The 16482-nt window shown below is 68.3% G+C and overlaps 1 protein-coding gene across 3 annotated transcripts; it reads left to right on the top strand.

Moving 5' to 3' along the window:
* Positions 1-731: 731 nt before the first annotated feature.
* LOC102450510 (THO complex subunit 6 homolog) lies at positions 732-15984 on the top strand. Of its 3 annotated transcripts, none has more exons than XM_089771531.1 (11): positions 732-1083; positions 8217-8397; positions 9234-9340; positions 9530-9673; positions 9787-9867; positions 10099-10210; positions 12779-12898; positions 13030-13054; positions 13461-13519; positions 14005-14072; positions 15660-15984. In XM_089771531.1, the coding sequence occupies exons 1-11, from the start codon at positions 889-891 to the stop codon at positions 15927-15929; spliced, it is 1362 nt and encodes a 453-aa protein (XP_089627657.1). In that variant the 5' UTR covers positions 732-888; the 3' UTR covers positions 15930-15984. The 3 variants fall into 3 exon arrangements, 2 of the variants coding, with proteins under 2 accessions (XP_089627657.1, XP_075771779.1); XR_016347420.1 differs by lacking the exon at positions 15660-15984 and adding an exon at positions 12206-12373 and having other exon boundaries at positions 733-1083; positions 10099-10311; positions 14005-14059; XM_075915664.2 differs by lacking the exons at positions 12779-12898; positions 13030-13054; positions 13461-13519; positions 14005-14072; positions 15660-15984 and adding an exon at positions 10834-12145 and having other exon boundaries at positions 733-1083; positions 10099-10311.
* The last annotated feature ends 498 nt before the right edge of the window (positions 15985-16482 follow it).

Raw genomic sequence — 16482 nt, 5'->3', positions numbered from 1 at the left:
TGTGCGGTGTGCCCGGCCCGGCCCGTGCCCTGCTAGTAACGGCGTTAGCGGGGCTGGGCGGGCGGGAGCCCTGGCAGGGGCCTGGGGGGGGGGATGTGCGGGGGGGGGGGTCGCACCTGGCAGCACAGCGGCCTCTGGGCAGCAGCCGCACCGCCTCCCGCCAGCAGGGCGCGTCCCCGCGGGCATCCCTGAGACCTCTGACCCCCTACACAGGCTCTCGGGCTGGTTGCCGAGTGACTTGCGGCCTCTTTTCCATCGAGCCAATGGCCGCGCCGCTTTCGCTTTCCGACCAATCAGGAGCCGCGGGACCATATACGTGGGGGATGGGCCAATCCACGGGCCGCAATCGCTCTGTCGTCACACGACGGGGGGGACTGGGAAGGGCGCAGGGGTTCTAGACCAATAGCAGCTGTTGCGGCCAGGGTTGCCATAGCGACAGTTTGAGTCAAGCCCGGGAGCCGGCGGAAGCGAAAAAAAAGCCGGGGGGGCCTGGCTGTCTCTCTGGTAACCCCCCCTCTCCCCGCCAACTGCTCCCAACCGCCCCCTCAAAACCGCCCCCCCCGGAAACTGCCCCCAACCGTCTCCCCCGGTAACCGCCCCCCCCCGCCAACTGCTCCCAACCGCCCCCCCCGGAAACTGCCCCCAACCGTCTCCCCCGGTAACCGCCCCCCCGCCAACTGCTCCCATCCGCCCCCTAAAAACCGCCCCCCCCCGCCAACTGCTCCCAACCGCCCCCCATAACCGCTCCGTCCCCCCGGAAACCGCTCCCAACCGCCCCCAACCATCGGTCCCGGTAACCGCCCCCCCAACCGCTCCCCCATTGCTCCGTCCCCCGGAAACCGCCCCCAACAACCCCCCGCCCCCTGGACCCCCCGGCGGCGCCCGGCCATGGCGCGGCGGCGGCTGGAGCGGGCGCTGCTGGAGGCGCGCGGCGGGGAGCGCGAGGAGGGGGCCCGGGGCCCCGCGCGGCTCCGTCTCCGCCAGCAGGTGCCGCTGAGCCGGGACGCGCACGGGATCTACAGCCTCCGCTTCGCGCCGGGCGGGGCGCGCCTGGCCGCCGGCTTCGGCAACGGGGCCGTGCAGGTACCGGGGGCGGGGCTGCCCGCAGGGCAGGGGCGTGTCAGGCTGGCGGTGTCCTACGAGGGGGCTGCGCGGGGCGGGGGGGGGGGGTCGCTGTGGAAGGAGGACGAGGGGGCTGCGCGGGGCGGCGGGGGGGGGGTCGCTGTGGAAGGAGGACGAGGGGGCTGCGCGGGGCGGCGGGGGGGGGTCGCTGTGGAAGGAGGACGAGGGGGCTGCGCGGGGCGGCGGGGGGGGGTCGCTGTGGAAGGAGGACGAGGGGGCTGCGCGGGGCGGCGGGGGGGTCGCTGTGGAAGGAGGACGAGGGGGCTGCGCGGGGCGGGGGGGGTCGCTGTGGAAGGAGGACGAGGGGGCTGCGCGGGGCGGCGGGGGGGTCGCTGTGGAAGGAGGACGAGGGGGCTGCGCGGGGCGGGGGGGGGTCGCTGTGGAAGGAGGACGAGGGGGCTGCGCGGGGCGGGGGGGGTCGCTGTGGAAGGAGGACGAGGGGGCTGCGCGGGGCGGGGGGGTCGCTGAGGAAGGAGGACGAGGGGGCTGCGCGGGGCGGCGGGGGGTCGCTGTGGAAGGAGGACGAGGGGGCTGCGCGGGGCGGGGGGGGTCGCTGTGGAAGGAGGACGAGGGGGCTGCGCGGGGCGGCGGGGGGGGTCGCTGTGGAAGGAGGACGAGGGGGCTGCGCGGGGCGGCGGGGGGGGTCGCTGTGGAAGGAGGACGAGGGGGCTGCGCGGGGCGGCGGGGGGGTCGCTGTGGAAGGAGGACGAGGGGGCTGCGCGGGGCGGGGGGGGGGGGTTGCTGTGGAAGGAGGACGAGGGGGCTGCGCGGGGCGGGGGGGTCGCTGAGGAAGGAGGACGAGGGGGCTGCGCGGGGCGGGGGGGGTCGCTGTGGAAGGAGGACGAGGGGGCTGCGCGGGGCGGCGGGGGGGTCGCTGTGGAAGGAGGACGAGGGGGCTGCGCGGGGCGGCGGGGGGGTCGCTGTGGAAGGAGGACGAGGGGGCTGCGCGGGGCGGCGGGGGGGTCGCTGTGGAAGGAGGACGAGGGGGCTGCGCGGGGCGGCGGGGGGGGTCGCTGAGGAAGGAGGACGAGGGGGCTGCGCGGGGCGGGGGGGTCGCTGAGGAAGGAGGACGAGGGGGCTGCGCGGGGGGCGGGGGGGGTCGCTGTGGAAGGAGGACGAGGGGGCTGCGCGGGGCGGCGGGGGGGGGGTCGCTGTGGAAGGAGGACGAGGGGGCTGCGCGGGGCGGCGGGGGGGGTCGCTGTGGAAGGAGGACGAGGGGGCTGCGCGGGGCGGCGGGGGGGGGTCGCTGTGGAAGGAGGACGAGGGGGCTGCGCGGGGCGGGGGGTCGCTGTGGAAGGAGGACGAGGGGGCTGCGCGGGGCGGGGGGGTCGCTGAGGAAGGAGGACGAGGGGGCTGCGCGGGGCGGCGGGGGGTCGCTGTGGAAGGAGGACGAGGGGGCTGCGCGGGGCGGGGGGGGTCGCTGTGGAAGGAGGACGAGGGGGCTGCGCGGGGCGGGGGGGGGTCGCTGAGGAAGGAGGACGAGGGGGCTGCGCGGGGCGGAGAGGTCGCTGTGGAAGGAGGACGAGGGGGCTGCGCGGGGCGGGGGGGGTCGCTGTGGAAGGAGGACGAGGGGGCTGCGCGGGGCGGGGGGGGTCGCTGTGGAAGGAGGACGAGGGGGCTGCGCGGGGCGGGGGGGGTCGCCGTGGAAGGAGGACGAGGGGGCTGCGCGGGGCGGGGGGGGGGTCGCCGTGGAAGGAGGACGAGGGGGCTGCGCGGGGCGGCGGGGGGGTCGCCGTGGAAGGAGGACGAGGGGGCTGCGCGGGGGGCGGGGGGGTCGCCGTGGAAGGAGGACGAGGGGGCTGCGCGGGGCGGCGGGGGGGTCGCCGTGGAAGGAGGACGAGGGGGCTGCGCGGGGCGGGGGGGGGGTCGCCGTGGAAGGAGGACGAGGGGGCTGCGCGGGGCGGCGGGGGGGTCGCCGTGGAAGGAGGACGAGGGGGCTGCGCGGGGCGGCGGGGGGGGTCGCCGTGGAAGGAGGACGAGGGGGCTGCGCGGGGCGGCGGGGGGTCGCCGTGGAAGGAGGACGAGGGGGCTGCGCGGGGCGGCGGGGGGGTCGCCGTGGAAGGAGGACGAGGGGGCTGCGCGGGGCGGCGGGGGGGTCGCCGTGGAAGGAGGACGAGGGGGCTGCGCGGGGCGGCGGGGGGGTCGCCGTGGAAGGAGGACGAGGGGGCTGCGCGGGGCGGCGGGGGGTCGCCGTGGAAGGAGGACGAGGGGGCTGCGCGGGGCGGCGGGGGGGTCGCTGTGGAAGGAGGACGAGGGGGCTGCGCGGGGCGGCGGGGGGTCGCTGTGGAAGGAGGACGAGGGGGCTGCGCGGGGCGGCGGGGGGGTCGCTGTGGAAGGAGGACGAGGGGGCTGCGCGGGGCGGCGGGGGGGTCGCCGAGGAAGGAGGACGAGGGGGCTGCGCGGGGCGGCGGGGGGGTCGCCGAGGAAGGAGGACGAGGGGGCTGCGCGGGGCGGCGGGGGGGTCGCCGAGGAAGGAGGACGAGGGGGCTGCGCGGGGCGGCGGGGGGGGTCGCCGGAAGGAGGACGAGGGGGCTGCGCGGGGCGGGGGGGGTCGCTGTGGAAGGAGGACGAGGGGGCTGCGCGGGGCGGCGGGGGGGTCGCTGTGGAAGGAGGACGAGGGGGCTGCGCGGGGCGGCGGGGGGGTCGCTGTGGAAGGAGGACGAGGGGGCTGCGCGGGGCGGGGGGTCGCTGAGGAAGGAGGACGAGGGGGCTGCGCGGGGCGGGGGGTCGCTGAGGAAGGAGGACGAGGGGGCTGCGCGGGGCGGGGGGGGTCGCTGTGGAAGGAGGACGAGGGGGCTGCGCGGGGCGGGGGGTCGCTGAGGAAGGAGGACGAGGGGGCTGCGCGGGGCGGGGGGGGGTCGCTGTGGAAGGAGGAGAGGGGGCTGCGCGGGGCGGGGGGGGTCGCTGTGGAAGGAGGACGAGGGGGCTGCGCGGGGTGGCGGGGGGGTCGCTGTGGAAGGAGGACGAGGGGGCTGCGCGGGGCGGGGGGGTCGCTGTGGAAGGAGGACGAGGGGGCTGCGCGGGGCGGGGGGGGTCGCTGTGGAAGGAGGACGAGGGGGCTGCGCGGGGCGGGGGGGTCGCTGTGGAAAGAGGACGAGGGGGCTGCGCGGGGCGGCGGGGGGGGTCGCTGTGGAAGGAGGACGAGGGGGCTGCGCGGGGCGGCGGGGGGGTCGCTGTGGAAGGAGGACGAGGGGGCTGCGCGGGGGGCGGGGGGGTCGCTGTGGAAGGAGGACGAGGGGGCTGCGCGGGGCGGCGGGGGGGTCGCTGTGGAAGGAGGACGAGGGGGCTGCGCGGGGCGGCGGGGGGTCGCTGTGGAAGGAGGACGAGGGGGCTGCGCGGGGCGGCGGGGGGGTCGCTGTGGAAGGAGGACGAGGGGGCTGCGCGGGGCGGCGGGGGGGTCGCTGTGGAAGGAGGACGAGGGGGCTGCGCGGGGCGGGGGGGGCGGGGGGGTCGCTGTGGAAGGAGGACGAGGGGGCTGCGCGGGGCGGCGGGGGGGTCGCTGTGGAAGGAGGACGAGGGGGCTGCGCGGGGCGGCGGGGGGGGTCGCTGTGGAAGGAGGACGAGGGGGCTGCGCGGGGCGGCGGGGGGGTCGCTGTGGAAGGAGGACGAGGGGGCTGCGCGGGGCGGCGGGGGGGGGTCGCTGTGGAAGGAGGACGAGGGGGCTGCGCGGGGCGGGGGGTCGCTGAGGAAGGAGGCGGGGGGGTCGCTGTGGAAGGAGGACGAGGGGGCTGCGCGGGGCGGCGGGGGGGGTCGCTGTGGAAGGAGGACGAGGGGGCTGCGCGGGGCGGCGGGGGGGGGTCGCTGTGGAAGGAGGACGAGGGGGCTGCGCGGGGCGGCGGGGGGGTCGCTGTGGAAGGAGGACGAGGGGGCTGCGCGGGGCGGCGGGGGGGGTCGCTGTGGAAGGAGGACGAGGGGGCTGCGCGGGGCGGCGGGGGGGTCGCTGTGGAAGGAGGACGAGGGGGCTGCGCGGGGCGGTGGGGGGGGTCGCTGTGGAAGGAGGACGAGGGGGCTGCGCGGGGCGGGGGGGCGCTGAGGAAGGAGGCGGGGGGGTCGCTGTGGAAGGAGGACGAGGGGGCTGCGCGGGGCGGGGGGGCGCTGAGGAAGGAGGCGGGGGGTCGCTGTGGAAGGAGGACGAGGGGGCTGCGCGGGGCGGCGGGGGGGTCGCTGTGGAAGGAGGACGAGGGGGCTGCGCGGGGCGGCGGGGGGGTCGCTGTGGAAGGAGGACGAGGGGGCTGCGCGGGGCAGGGGGGGGGTCGCTGTGGAAGGAGGACGAGGGGGCTGCGCGGGGGGTGGCGGGGGGGGGTCGCTGTGGAAGGAGGACGAGGGGGCTGCGCGGGGTGGCGGGGGGTCGCTGTGGAAGGAGGACGAGGGGGCTGCGCGGGGTGGCGGGGGTCGCTGTGGAAGGAGGACGAGGGGGCTGCGCGGGGCGGGGGGGTCGCTGTGGAAGGAGGACGAGGGGGCTGCGCGGGGCGGGGGGGTCGCTGTGGAAAGAGGACGAGGGGGCTGCGCGGGGCGGCTGGGGGGTCGCTGTGGAAGGAGGACGAGGGGGCTGCGCGGGGCAGGGGGGTCGCTGTGGAAGGAGGACGAGGGGGCTGCGCGGGGCAGGGGGGTCGCTGTGGAAGGAGGACGAGGGGGCTGCGCGGGGTGGCGGGGGGGGTCGCTGTGGAAGGAGGACGAGGGGGCTGCGCGGGGCAGGGGGGTCGCTGTGGAAGGAGGACGAGGGGGCTGCGCGGGGCAGGGGGGTCGCTGTGGAAGGAGGACGAGGGGGCTGCGCGGGGTGGCGGGGGTCGCTGTGGAAGGAGGACGAGGGGGCTGCGCGGGGCGGGGGGGTCGCTGTGGAAGGAGGACGAGGGGGCTGCGCGGGGCGGGGGGTCGCTGTGGAAGAGGACGAGGGGGCTGCGCGGGGCGGCGGGGGGGGTCGCTGTGGAAGGAGGACGAGGGGGCTGCGCGGGGCGGCGGGGGGGTCGCTGTGGAAGGAGGACGAGGGGGCTGCGCGGGGCGGGGCGGGTCGCTGAGGAAGGAGGACGAGGGGGCTGCGCGGGGGGCGGGGGGGTCGCTGTGGAAGGAGGACGAGGGGGCTGCGCGGGGCGGCGGGGGGGGGTCGCTGTGGAAGGAGGACGAGGGGGCTGCGCGGGGCGGCGGGGGAGTCGCTGTGGAAGGAGGACGAGGGGGCTGCGCGGGGCGGGGGGGGGTCGCTGTGGAAGGAGGACGAGGGGGCTGCGCGGGGCGGCGGGGGGGTCGCTGTGGAAGGAGGACGAGGGGGCTGCGCGGGGCGGCGGGGGGGTCGCTGTGGAAGGAGGACGAGGGGGCTGCGCGGGGCGGCGGGGGGGTCGCTGTGGAAGGAGGACGAGGGGGCTGCGCGGGGCGGCGGGGGGTCGCTGTGGAAGGAGGACGAGGGGGCTGCGCGGGGCGGCGGGGGGGGTCGCTGTGGAAGGAGGACGAGGGGGCTGCGCGGGGCGGCGGGGGGGTCGCTGTGGAAGGAGGACGAGGGGGCTGCGCGGGGCGGCGGGGGGGGTCGCTGTGGAAGGAGGACGAGGGGGCTGCGCGGGGCGGGGGGGCGCTGAGGAAGGAGGCGGGGGGGGGGGGTCGCTGTGGAAGGAGGACGAGGGGGCTGCGCGGGGCGGCGGGGGGGTCGCTGTGGAAGGAGGACGAGGGGGCTGCGCGGGGCGGCGGGGGGGTCGCTGTGGAAGGAGGACGAGGGGGCTGCGCGGGGCGGCGGGGGGGGTCGCTGTGGAAGGAGGACGAGGGGGCTGCGCGGGGCGGCGGGGGGGGTCGCTGTGGAAGGAGGACGAGGGGGCTGCGCGGGGCGGCGGGGGGGTCGCTGTGGAAGGAGGACGAGGGGGCTGCGCGGGGCGGCGGGGGGGGTCGCTGTGGAAGGAGGACGAGGGGGCTGCGCGGGGCGGGGGGGCGCTGAGGAAGGAGGCGGGGGGGTCGCTGTGGAAGGAGGACGAGGGGGCTGCGCGGGGCGGGGGGGCGCTGAGGAAGGAGGCGGGGGGGTCGCTGTGGAAGGAGGACGAGGGGGCTGCGCGGGGCGGCGGGGGGGGTCGCTGTGGAAGGAGGACGAGGGGGCTGCGCGGGGCGGCGGGGGGGGTCGCTGTGGAAGGAGGACGAGGGGGCTGCGCGGGGCGGCGGGGGGGTCGCTGTGGAAGGAGGACGAGGGGGCTGCGCGGGGCGGCGGGGGGGTCGCTGTGGAAGGAGGACGAGGGGGCTGCGCGGGGCGGCGGGGGGGTCGCTGTGGAAGGAGGACGAGGGGGCTGCGCGGGGCGGGGGGTCGCTGTGGAAGGAGGACGAGGGGGCTGCGCGGGGCGGGGGGTCGCTGAGGAAGGAGGACGAGGGGGCTGCGCGGGGCGGGGGGGGTCGCTGTGGAAGGAGGACGAGGGGGCTGCGCGGGGCGGCGGGGGGTCGCTGTGGAAGGAGGACGAGGGGGCTGCGCGGGGCGGCGGGGGGGTCGCTGTGGAAGGAGGACGAGGGGGCTGCGCGGGGCGGGGGGGGGTCGCTGTGGAAGGAGGACGAGGGGGCTGCGCGGGGCGGGGGGGGTCGCTGTCGAAGGAGGACGAGGGGGCTGCGCGGGGCGGGGGGGGTCGCTGTGGAAGGAGGACGAGGGGGCTGCGCGGGGCGGCGGGGGGGGTCGCTGTGGAAGGAGGACGAGGGGGCTGCGCGGGGCGGAGGGGGTCGCTGTGGAAGCAGGACGACGGGGCTGCACGGGGCGGGGGGGTCTATCAAGCTGGCGGTGTCACCGGGGGCTGTGTGGAGAAGGGGTGTCGCTGTGGAAGGAGGATAAGAGGGCTGCACAGGACGGGGGGGTGTATCAGGCCGGTGGTGTCACTGGGGGGTTGTCTGGAGAAGGGGGGTCGCTGAGGAAGGAGGATGAGGGGGCTTTACAGGGACAGGGAAGGTAAGAAAGGTAACAGGGCAGTGAGGGGGCAGCTGCAGCCTGAGGGGTTAGGGGAGAGGGGAAGGAGGGTGGTATGGCTAATGAGGGGAGGGGAGAGTAACAGGGCGGTCCATGGGGGTACTCAGGGTAACAGGACAGGGTCACACTAACATTCCTATTGAATCACCCATCCCATTTTCCATTTCCCCTTGGGTCACAGATTGTGAATGTGGCCACAGGTTCCCTGGCCTCGTCTCTCTTCCCAGGACACCGTTCGCGCCATGCGATCACTGCCTTGGCCTACCACCCAGGGAGATCCAATCTGCTCCTGGCTGTGGGGGCAGATGGCATCATCTCTCTCTATAGTGTGGATTCCGGGAAGCTGCTGACGACGGTGACAGGTGTCTGAAGGTTCAGAGGGTAGCCGAGTTAGTTTATAGAGGATAAACTTAAAAACCCCCAAATAGTCTGGTAGCACTTTAAAGACTGACAAAACATGTAGATGGTATTGTGAGCTTTCGTGGGCACAGCCAACTTCTTCAGACTACCCCCCTTGCTCACCATGTGCCCCAGGTTTGGGCCTTTCCCATGGGCAGAAGTGAATTCATGGTTTGGGGAGGCAAGCCTGCCAGCTCCATCCCTTCTACTCAAGGTCCCAGCCCCACAAACCGGAGCTCTGAAGCCACTGTGCCCCCATAAAAAGTCCCTGAGGGGTCTCTTGGACTGGAGACACCCCCCTCTAGCACCACCAAGCCTCCAGTTCCCTGGCCCCCGAGCACTATGCCAAACCCAGTGCCACCACAGTTTGGCTGGGTCCAGCTGGCATCCTCTCTAAGCCCCAGCTCCTTCCGCCTTGAAGGTCTCGCCTCCTCGCTGAGTCCCTGGCCCCAGCAGTCTTCTCCCAGTGAACCCTCCGCAGTCCTCGGGCTTTTCACATCACTCCTCACTCCCCTGTCTCCAAGAGGAGGGACCTGGTGAGGGGCGGGGGAGAAGTGGAGGAGGTGGTAGAGTTCTCAGGGAAGGGGGCAGCATGGTCCATTGTCCAGCAGTGCCTTCCCTAGCTTATTATACCCACCGCTAATGGCCGTTCCCGTCTCTTCCTATGGGAAGGCTGCGAGGGGTCTCTTCTCCCAGGAGCCCTGGCACTGTGGTGCAGGGGGAATCCCATCCTCACAGGTGACCTTGTGTCTGGGATAAAAGCCTTGCTCATGGCTCTCTTGTGTCTGTCCCACTCCAGAGAAGGAGAATGAGATCAATGCCATGGATTTCTGCATGGATGGCAGCACCTATGCCACAGCTGGCAAAGACCGGCACATTCGGCTCTATGACAGCCACACCAACCAGGCGAGTGGGGCGGGTCTGGCAGGCAGCTTGGCAGGGGGAGGGGCAGAGAATGGTGTGGAGGGGTGGGCAGCAAGGATTGGGTGTGCTGTCTTGGGGAAGAGCCATGCCTGGGGTTGGGGATGTGAACCCCAACTCTAAGAGATGGGTTCTGTTCACGCCCTAATTCAGAGTATGCTTCCCTCGCTACAGCTGTCCCACATTCTGCAGGCTCCTGACTTCATGACTGGGGACGTGACACCAATCAGTGGCCATTCTCGCCGAATCTTTGCCCTCCGCTTCCACCCTGGGGAGCGCCATGTGTTCCTGACAGGTGGCTGGGATGACTGTGTGAAGGTGAGGCCCTGCATTGTAGCAGGAGGAAGGGAGAGGGCAGCATCTCCTCCCTCTGGTGAATGGGGAGGGGTTCTGGATATGGCCAGTGTTAACTTTATCTTATCTGTGCCTAGATCTGGGACAAGCGGATGACTAAGGAGGCCCAGAGGGTGATTAATGGGCCTCATATCTGTGGCCCAGGCCTCGACATCCGGGTGAGATATGGAAGGTGGCGGTAGGACAGGGATGCAGAATCCTGGACAGGGCTGGTCTGGGCTGCCTTTTCTTGGAGCTTCTGCACTGACCCTGAACCAATAGCTCTGGGGCCAGTCACCTGTCCCCAATACCCCATCTGCCCTTTCCCTCATCTTTGCAGCTCCTGCATACCCCAGAGTAGAGGTAACTTCCCCCGTCTAAAACTGGCTCCTTCCCCCCCCACCCTCCAGGGGAACCACGTGCTTACTGCCTCCTGGGTGGCCCACAATGCGCTTCAGCTCTGGGATCTGCGGACCTCTCAGCTGCAAAAGAACCTCCCCTTTCCTGGGGGCCCCATGCAGGGCCAGTTCCTCTATGCAGCCCGCTTCTGTGACCAGGACGTGGTGGTGGCTGGGGGCAGCGGCACCAGTGGAGCCAGTGCCATCCATGCTGGCACTAACCAGGTGAGCTGGGGGCAGATACTTCTCTGCTTGGGAGGAAAGATATTCCTCACTTGTGGGGAAACCAGTGAGAGCCAGGGGAGCAGGGTTACCTCTTGGGGACTGGGAGTCAATGTGAGACAAGGAACAGAATGGGGGGATGTTTGGGGGTCTTAGCCAGTATGAGCCAGGGGAGCGGGGTGGAGGGATGCGGTGGCATGAGCCAAGGATGGAGGGGCGGGGCTTGGGGAGGCCAGGGATTGGATGGCATGAGCCAGGGCAGTAGATGCACCTCGTGCTCTTTATCCCCAGGTGCTCGGCGAGATCCCGCTGCCCAACAAACCAGTGCAGGCTGTGGCAGTAGCGTCTGGTGGGCGGGTAGTGGCTGTGGCTGGCGTGGGAGGGAATCTCCACATTGCGGACCTGCACTGAGCCCCAGCAGCGAGCGAGGGGGTGAGAGAGGTGCCAACCTGGGAGCCACAGCCCCCTCCCTACCTTCCATCTATCGGTCCTCTGATCTATGGCCCTCCCATCCCATTGCTCCAGGACTACAGTCTCTGCAGTGTCAGGGAACGCAGGCCCCCCTCTTCATCTCTCCTGCACCCTTCTCTGAGACCAGGAGCCGCCCCACCCCTGAGCACCTGCTGGAATCTAATAAACTGCCTGCACCCTTGGAGGAGGCTCCTGGGGTCTGTGAATGCGGAGGCCTGGCTCTGGGAGGGACTGTGTGGAGGGAGGAGAGGCCAGTGCTCTGGGACTCACTGGGATCCCTGGTGGCTGTAACCCACTTCCTGCCACAGCTTTGTGCAGGGTGGTGGGAGTCCAGTGCTATGTTTCCCCCAGTTCAATGGGGTCACCCCCAGATCTGGGTCCAGCCAGCCTGTGTCCCAAGCAGTGGCTTCTGGAAACTCAGTGGGAACAGCCTTCCCAGCCCAGGTAGGCTTATGATAGGTGCTAATGCGAGCTGTGGGGGCATTGACAGAGGCTCCTGCTAGACAGCTAGCATCCATACAGCTGGTTTAGCTCGCTGTCAGCTGCAGTGTGTCCTCGGACCAGACAGCTTCTGCCCTACCTCCCTGCCCCCTTGCTGGAGGGGGACCATCTCTTCTGGGCAGAAGGGAGCACCTGGGCCATAGCAGCCGAAAGGAGCAGCCTGTGATGCCCTGCAGGACTTGGGGGAATCCCCTGGAAGGAGTCTGGTGGTCAGAAGACCGTGAGGGCCCTGATCCCTCGTGCACAAGGGAGTGGGGAGGGAGCAGGAACGCAGGCATGAGACACTCTCAGTGCTGCTGGCTCCCCATTGCCTCCCCTCACTGGGGTCGTGCCTTTTGGCCTCTGTTACAGCCAGTTTCCAGATGATGCAAGAAACTCTCCAGCATTCCTGGGAAATTCAGCCTGGCCTTTGGGATAACCCTTCTGATTGGCTGCTCTTCCCAGGAGGTTGAAAGACAGCCAATCAGGGCTGTTGCAGAAGCAGCTGAAGCTCTTTCCTCCCTCTTCAGAGCCCAAAGCTCTGTAGGTGGAGAGGGAGGAGCCAACCCCATCCTGGCAGGAGGGGAAGGAATAAAAAGAGCTGCCCCCTCCCTGGATCTGGAAAGGGAGAGAAGAGAGGAAGGATTAGGAGAGAGTATGACGACCCCCTGGAGCACCCAATAAGGAATAGGCATAGGGGAGGAGCTCTGGCCCCTGACCCCCCCTACTGCAACCTGCCAAGAAAGGCAGGAGCTGTGCGCTGCAGCTGCGGTGCTGTGAACAGAGGGAGAGAAACCTGCGGGCTCTGGCACCGGAAATCCCCGTGGCTTACAGCTATAGCGATGCTAACCCCTGGGCACAGCCAGAGCTGCTTTCTCAGCAAGATGAGAGAGGGAGGGTCTCTGCTAGGCCTGGGGAAATGAAGCAGTAAGACTGGTGCCATCAGGATCGTGGCAGGAGACGTTGCCTGGATCCAATCTGGAGCAGCTGCAGCCAGCGTGGGCGTCTGCCCTCAATCCGGAGTGACTCCACCTGGGATCAGGGCTCTTTTGCCATAAGAGAAAATCGTGTCTCCCTATGGGCTCCTCCGTCTGCAACTGCAGTGAGATTTCAGGTAAGTCCAGGGTTGCTGGACTGAGTGGAGAGGATCAAACACCTCCACCAGGCTGGTGGCTGTAAAGGGAAATGAGGCCATCCCTGTGCCTCAGAGCAACATATGGCCTCCGGGAGCATGGAGGGAACATCCCCGCACTGGATCTGATGGTTGCTGGAGCCTTCGCTATTTGCAGCATGAGGTCATGATCCAGGAGAGTCAATGTAGCACCAGCAAACTGGTGCCAGGAGGCCAGGGTCTCCAGGCACCCTGACAGCTCAGTCAAGACTCTGCAACGAACTGTCTGGGAGCCAAGCTTTAACCTGCTGGGGCTGGAGGACAGTGCCAGTGGGGCAGGCCCCAGCCAGGTCAGGGCTCTCTGCAGACAGTGGGCCCCGTGCTTCCAGCAGCCCCTCTGTTTTGCAGGCCATGGAGCAGTGCAAGGCACTGGTGCCATGTGGGGGCTTGTTGGGGCGCTGGCCCTGTCGCACCTGGTGTCCTTGTTGTGGAACATTCTCTGCTGTGTGAGGCGCACACCACAAAGAGGTAAGTCCCTCACTGAGTCCCTCTCCTCCTACACGGCTGCCTGCCACACCCCAGTGGCGGCACCATCGTCCCCAAGACCTGGCTGTGGAGCTGATCTCTCTCTTTCTCTCTCTCCTGCCCTGCCTACATAGATGTGTCCAGAAGGCTCAGGAGAAGGTGAGTCCAGAGGCAGAAACAGCAGGGGCAACACATCACTGCATTGTCTGAGTCCCTGGCTGTCCCCACTGCGGTTCCCTCCATGTTGGGAGGGGCAGGGAAGGGGGCAGCTCTCCCCTCTTGCTCTCGGCCCCTTGGTGCCACTCCCCTGCCAGAGCTGGCACAAATCAGGGGTATTTGTTTCCCCATCCTGCCCGTTACCACCAGTTCAGCTCAACTCTGGCTGGACGGGCCTCTGGTCTGACTTCAGGGGCCTGTTATGGATTGAGCCCACACATGCATTTCTTCCCTTTGGATGTGTACCACCACCACTGCCACATATCCCCGTGCTCCTCAGCCTGACCCCAGTGTGTCCACCTCTGCCCCGGCACCGATTCATTTACTGGCATTTTGGTTTCCATCCCAGTGTGAAGCATGCGCCTGAGGAGAGCCCCCTGTATGGCAACATCAGTTACTTGCAGACAGGTGAGTGGCACCAGGGTCCCTCCCAGGATCAAGCCCCTTTTGGCTGAGGCTGCCCAGGCTCTATCCTGTGTAAAAGAGCACACAGGCGTGCACTTGCTCCTACGTGCATGCACACACATGTGCCTGCACCAGCAAGTACTCACACACCTCATGGAGGGGAAATAATCCTGTCACCTGTTCTGTGACACACTAGTTGGGTCCCCAGTTTGTGGAAAGCATCTCAGCATCATCAGGGCTGGTGTGCACCTGTTGGGACCCCGGCCCTTTGGCTACAGCCGCAGGCTCTGTCTCAGACGGGCCACTCATGGGCTTGTTTCAGGTGGGTGTTGTAGGGAGGTGTTTGAAGCGGCTTGGTCCATCAGTGTTGCATGTGAATGGGGACTCTGGCTGCTCAGTACCTCTTCACACTGGAGCCAGCTCATGTCTCTGTTCTGGTTCTGGACTAGCTGTACCAGCAGTCACCTTCCCTCTCCCTCTGCCCTTAGGGTACAATGCTGGATCTGAAAACTCCATGGTGCCAGAGCCCCAAGAGCAACAGGAATCCAGCCCCAAGGTGAGCCAAGGTCTTGGTACAGCTGTGGCCAACAACATCTGTAGCCACAGAACCCGCAGCCCACAGTGCAGGGGCTGTCCCCACTGGCTGGCTGACCTGTAGCATGAGATAGTGGGTGGGGCTAAGGGGCACAAGCAGAGCAGTGTGGGGAAAATAGGGCTGGGATATGAGGGGGCTGGTAGTTGTGACTGAGGGCACCAGAAAAATAGCTGGACATGGGGGACAGCCAGGGTTGGAATAGCAGGTCCAGGCTGAAGGCCACAAGCAGAACTGTGAGTTGAGTAAGCTGGAGCTCTTGGGGCAAGAGAATTGCAAGTGTTATATTAATGTGTTCAGGGGCTGTGTGCAGAGTCTATCTGTGTGCAGAGCCGCAGGAAGCGGTGAGTTATCAGCCCTGAGCATCTCTGTGCTCAGCCTATTTCCTCTCCTCCACCTCCTTTCTGACTGCTCTGTGCCCCACTGCTGTGTTTGCCTTCAGCAAGCAGCAGGAATGCCAGGCCTGGAATGGGAACGTGGTCTGCAGCCAGGGGGTGGGGCAGGGGGTTAGCTGTGGTGGGCAGAGCAAGCAGCAGGCACGAGGCCTGGAGGGGGCATTGGGACTGGTGGTAGGCCTGGCCAGGCAGAGGGGCAGGAGAACTGCTGGGGGTGGGGCTTAAAAGCTGGCTCACTCCAGCTCCGTGAAGCCACCTGCCCCTCCCCCCCAAAAGGCAGCAGTGCGAGGTGGTAGGGGGTTCTCTGGGAGTGAGTCCAGGAGCGCACTGGCTGCTGGCCCTGCCCCTAAGGACTATCAAATAGTCATGTGACCACTAACATTTTATGCAGTTACTTGACTATTCAGTTGCACACTATCTCACTGAATAGGGGAAAGGGGGTGCATGAGTGAGGCTGCCTCAGAACTCCGTCACACACTTGGGGGCTGATGGGAGCAGGTTCTAGTGAATTGAGCAGCAGTTCTAACTATGTTTGTGTCTCAGTAGTGCAGGCTTTGTGATGAGGGGGCTGAGGCATCCTCTGCAAGGGGAGGGATGAGTGGCAGCTCTGGGGAAGGTGAAAGCCCCAGGGAACAGGGGCACAATTCCCCAGATACAGATGGTGGAGGAGGCTCTGGGTGTTTCCCACTTTGGAGCCAACCTGGTCCTTGAGTGTCCTGGGGCTGTTTGTTCCCTGCAGCCTTTTCAAGAGGGAGCAAAGGACCTTACTAGCAGGGCAAAGCCACACAACTCTCTAGCATGTTGTAGTGGTTGTCTGCCTTCTGCTTTCCCTGAAACCTATTGCCAGATGCTGCAATGGTTAACCTGCCCCTCAAGTCCCCTTCCCCACACACCCTGCTCTCCCCCAAAAGACTGCTCAGTCCTAGTGCCTTCCAGCTCTTGTTTCTCTCTGCTCCCATCCATCCCAGGCACCCTCAGTCTCCTGGACCAGCCAGAATCACTGTGCTGATGCAGGGAGCAGTCAGCACAATTTCACAGTAGGAGCAAAACCCATCCCATGGGAAACTTGTTGGTTACAAGAAAGGGGGAGATTAGGGCTGAGCCTCCAGCAAACACACATGCCACCCTCCTGGTGACACCTCTGCTTTGTCCCCAGAAGCCGACATGCTATGCCAACCTCAAGACTCTAAACCCCCAAGGCCGGCAGCTGCCAGAACCATCAGCGGGGGGTGCTGAGATCCAGTACACAGATGTGATGGTGATAGGGCCCAGGCGCTCAGAACCAGAGATTTGGGACGGGGCATCCCTGATAGGCAGAGAGGCTCCTCGGCCCCAGTCTGAGCTTTATGCGTCTGTCCACGCAGACCGATATGCAGCCACGTTTGAGAATCAAGACTATGCTAACAACCATGCGCTGCCCAGCTGAGAGGTGGGGGGTTCACGGAGTGCAATCCAGAGCAATAAATACGACTTTCACTGGCCACTGCCTCTGCCTCCTGTGCTGCTGAGCGGGTGGCAATGTCCCGGGAAAGGTGAGGGAGAGGGATACTTCCTGAAGCAGAGGGACAAAGGAGCCTTTGGTTACTAGCACGGTTTAGGAGTAGGGGGGGCAGAGGCGTTGGAATGCTCCCAGCTGCCTGAGCTAGCAGATCCCTGTCCCAGGCACGGGTCTGCCTGCTCACTGCCACAAGCTAGGGGGTCCCTGCCTCCAGCCTGGGCCTGGGCCAGTGGGACTAGGAGGTGGGCCAGGCTGGGCAGAGCAGTGTGGGGGGGGGGGAGCAGGGAGACTGGGGATGTGGTCTGGCAGAAGGATGGGGGAGGCGGGCGGAGCCAGCCAGGGGAGTGGGGGAGGCGAGCAGGTGCAGGGCAGCCCCCCAACTGCACAGGCTAGTCGGAGCCACAGGCGGGAGGGGCCAGCGGCAAGGTTCCGCCCCCTGCCCAGACTCCGCCCCCTCTGCCCTGCCCTGCCCTGCCCGCGG

Source organism: Pelodiscus sinensis, chromosome 19, assembly GCF_052426305.1.
Source record: "Pelodiscus sinensis isolate ZL-2025 chromosome 19, ASM5242630v1, whole genome shotgun sequence".
Lineage (NCBI taxonomy): Eukaryota > Metazoa > Chordata > Testudines > Trionychidae > Pelodiscus > Pelodiscus sinensis.
Note: the sequence above shows the minus strand (reverse complement) of the source record. Positions and strands in the feature narration are given on the sequence as shown.

Bases quoted from the DNA above. Each gene is read 5' to 3' on its own strand.
- LOC102450510 (XM_089771531.1), top strand. From the start codon at position 889: ATGGCGCGGCGGCGGCTGGAGCGGGCGCTGCTGGAGGCGCGCGGCGGG. The intron at 9,674-9,786 runs GTGAGGCCCTGC...ATCTGTGCCTAG, and splicing joins GCTGGGATGACTGTGTGAAG to ATCTGGGACAAGCGGATGAC. The intron at 10,211-12,778 runs GCCAGTTCCTCT...TCTGTTTTGCAG, and splicing joins TCCTGGGGGCCCCATGCAGG to GCCATGGAGCAGTGCAAGGC.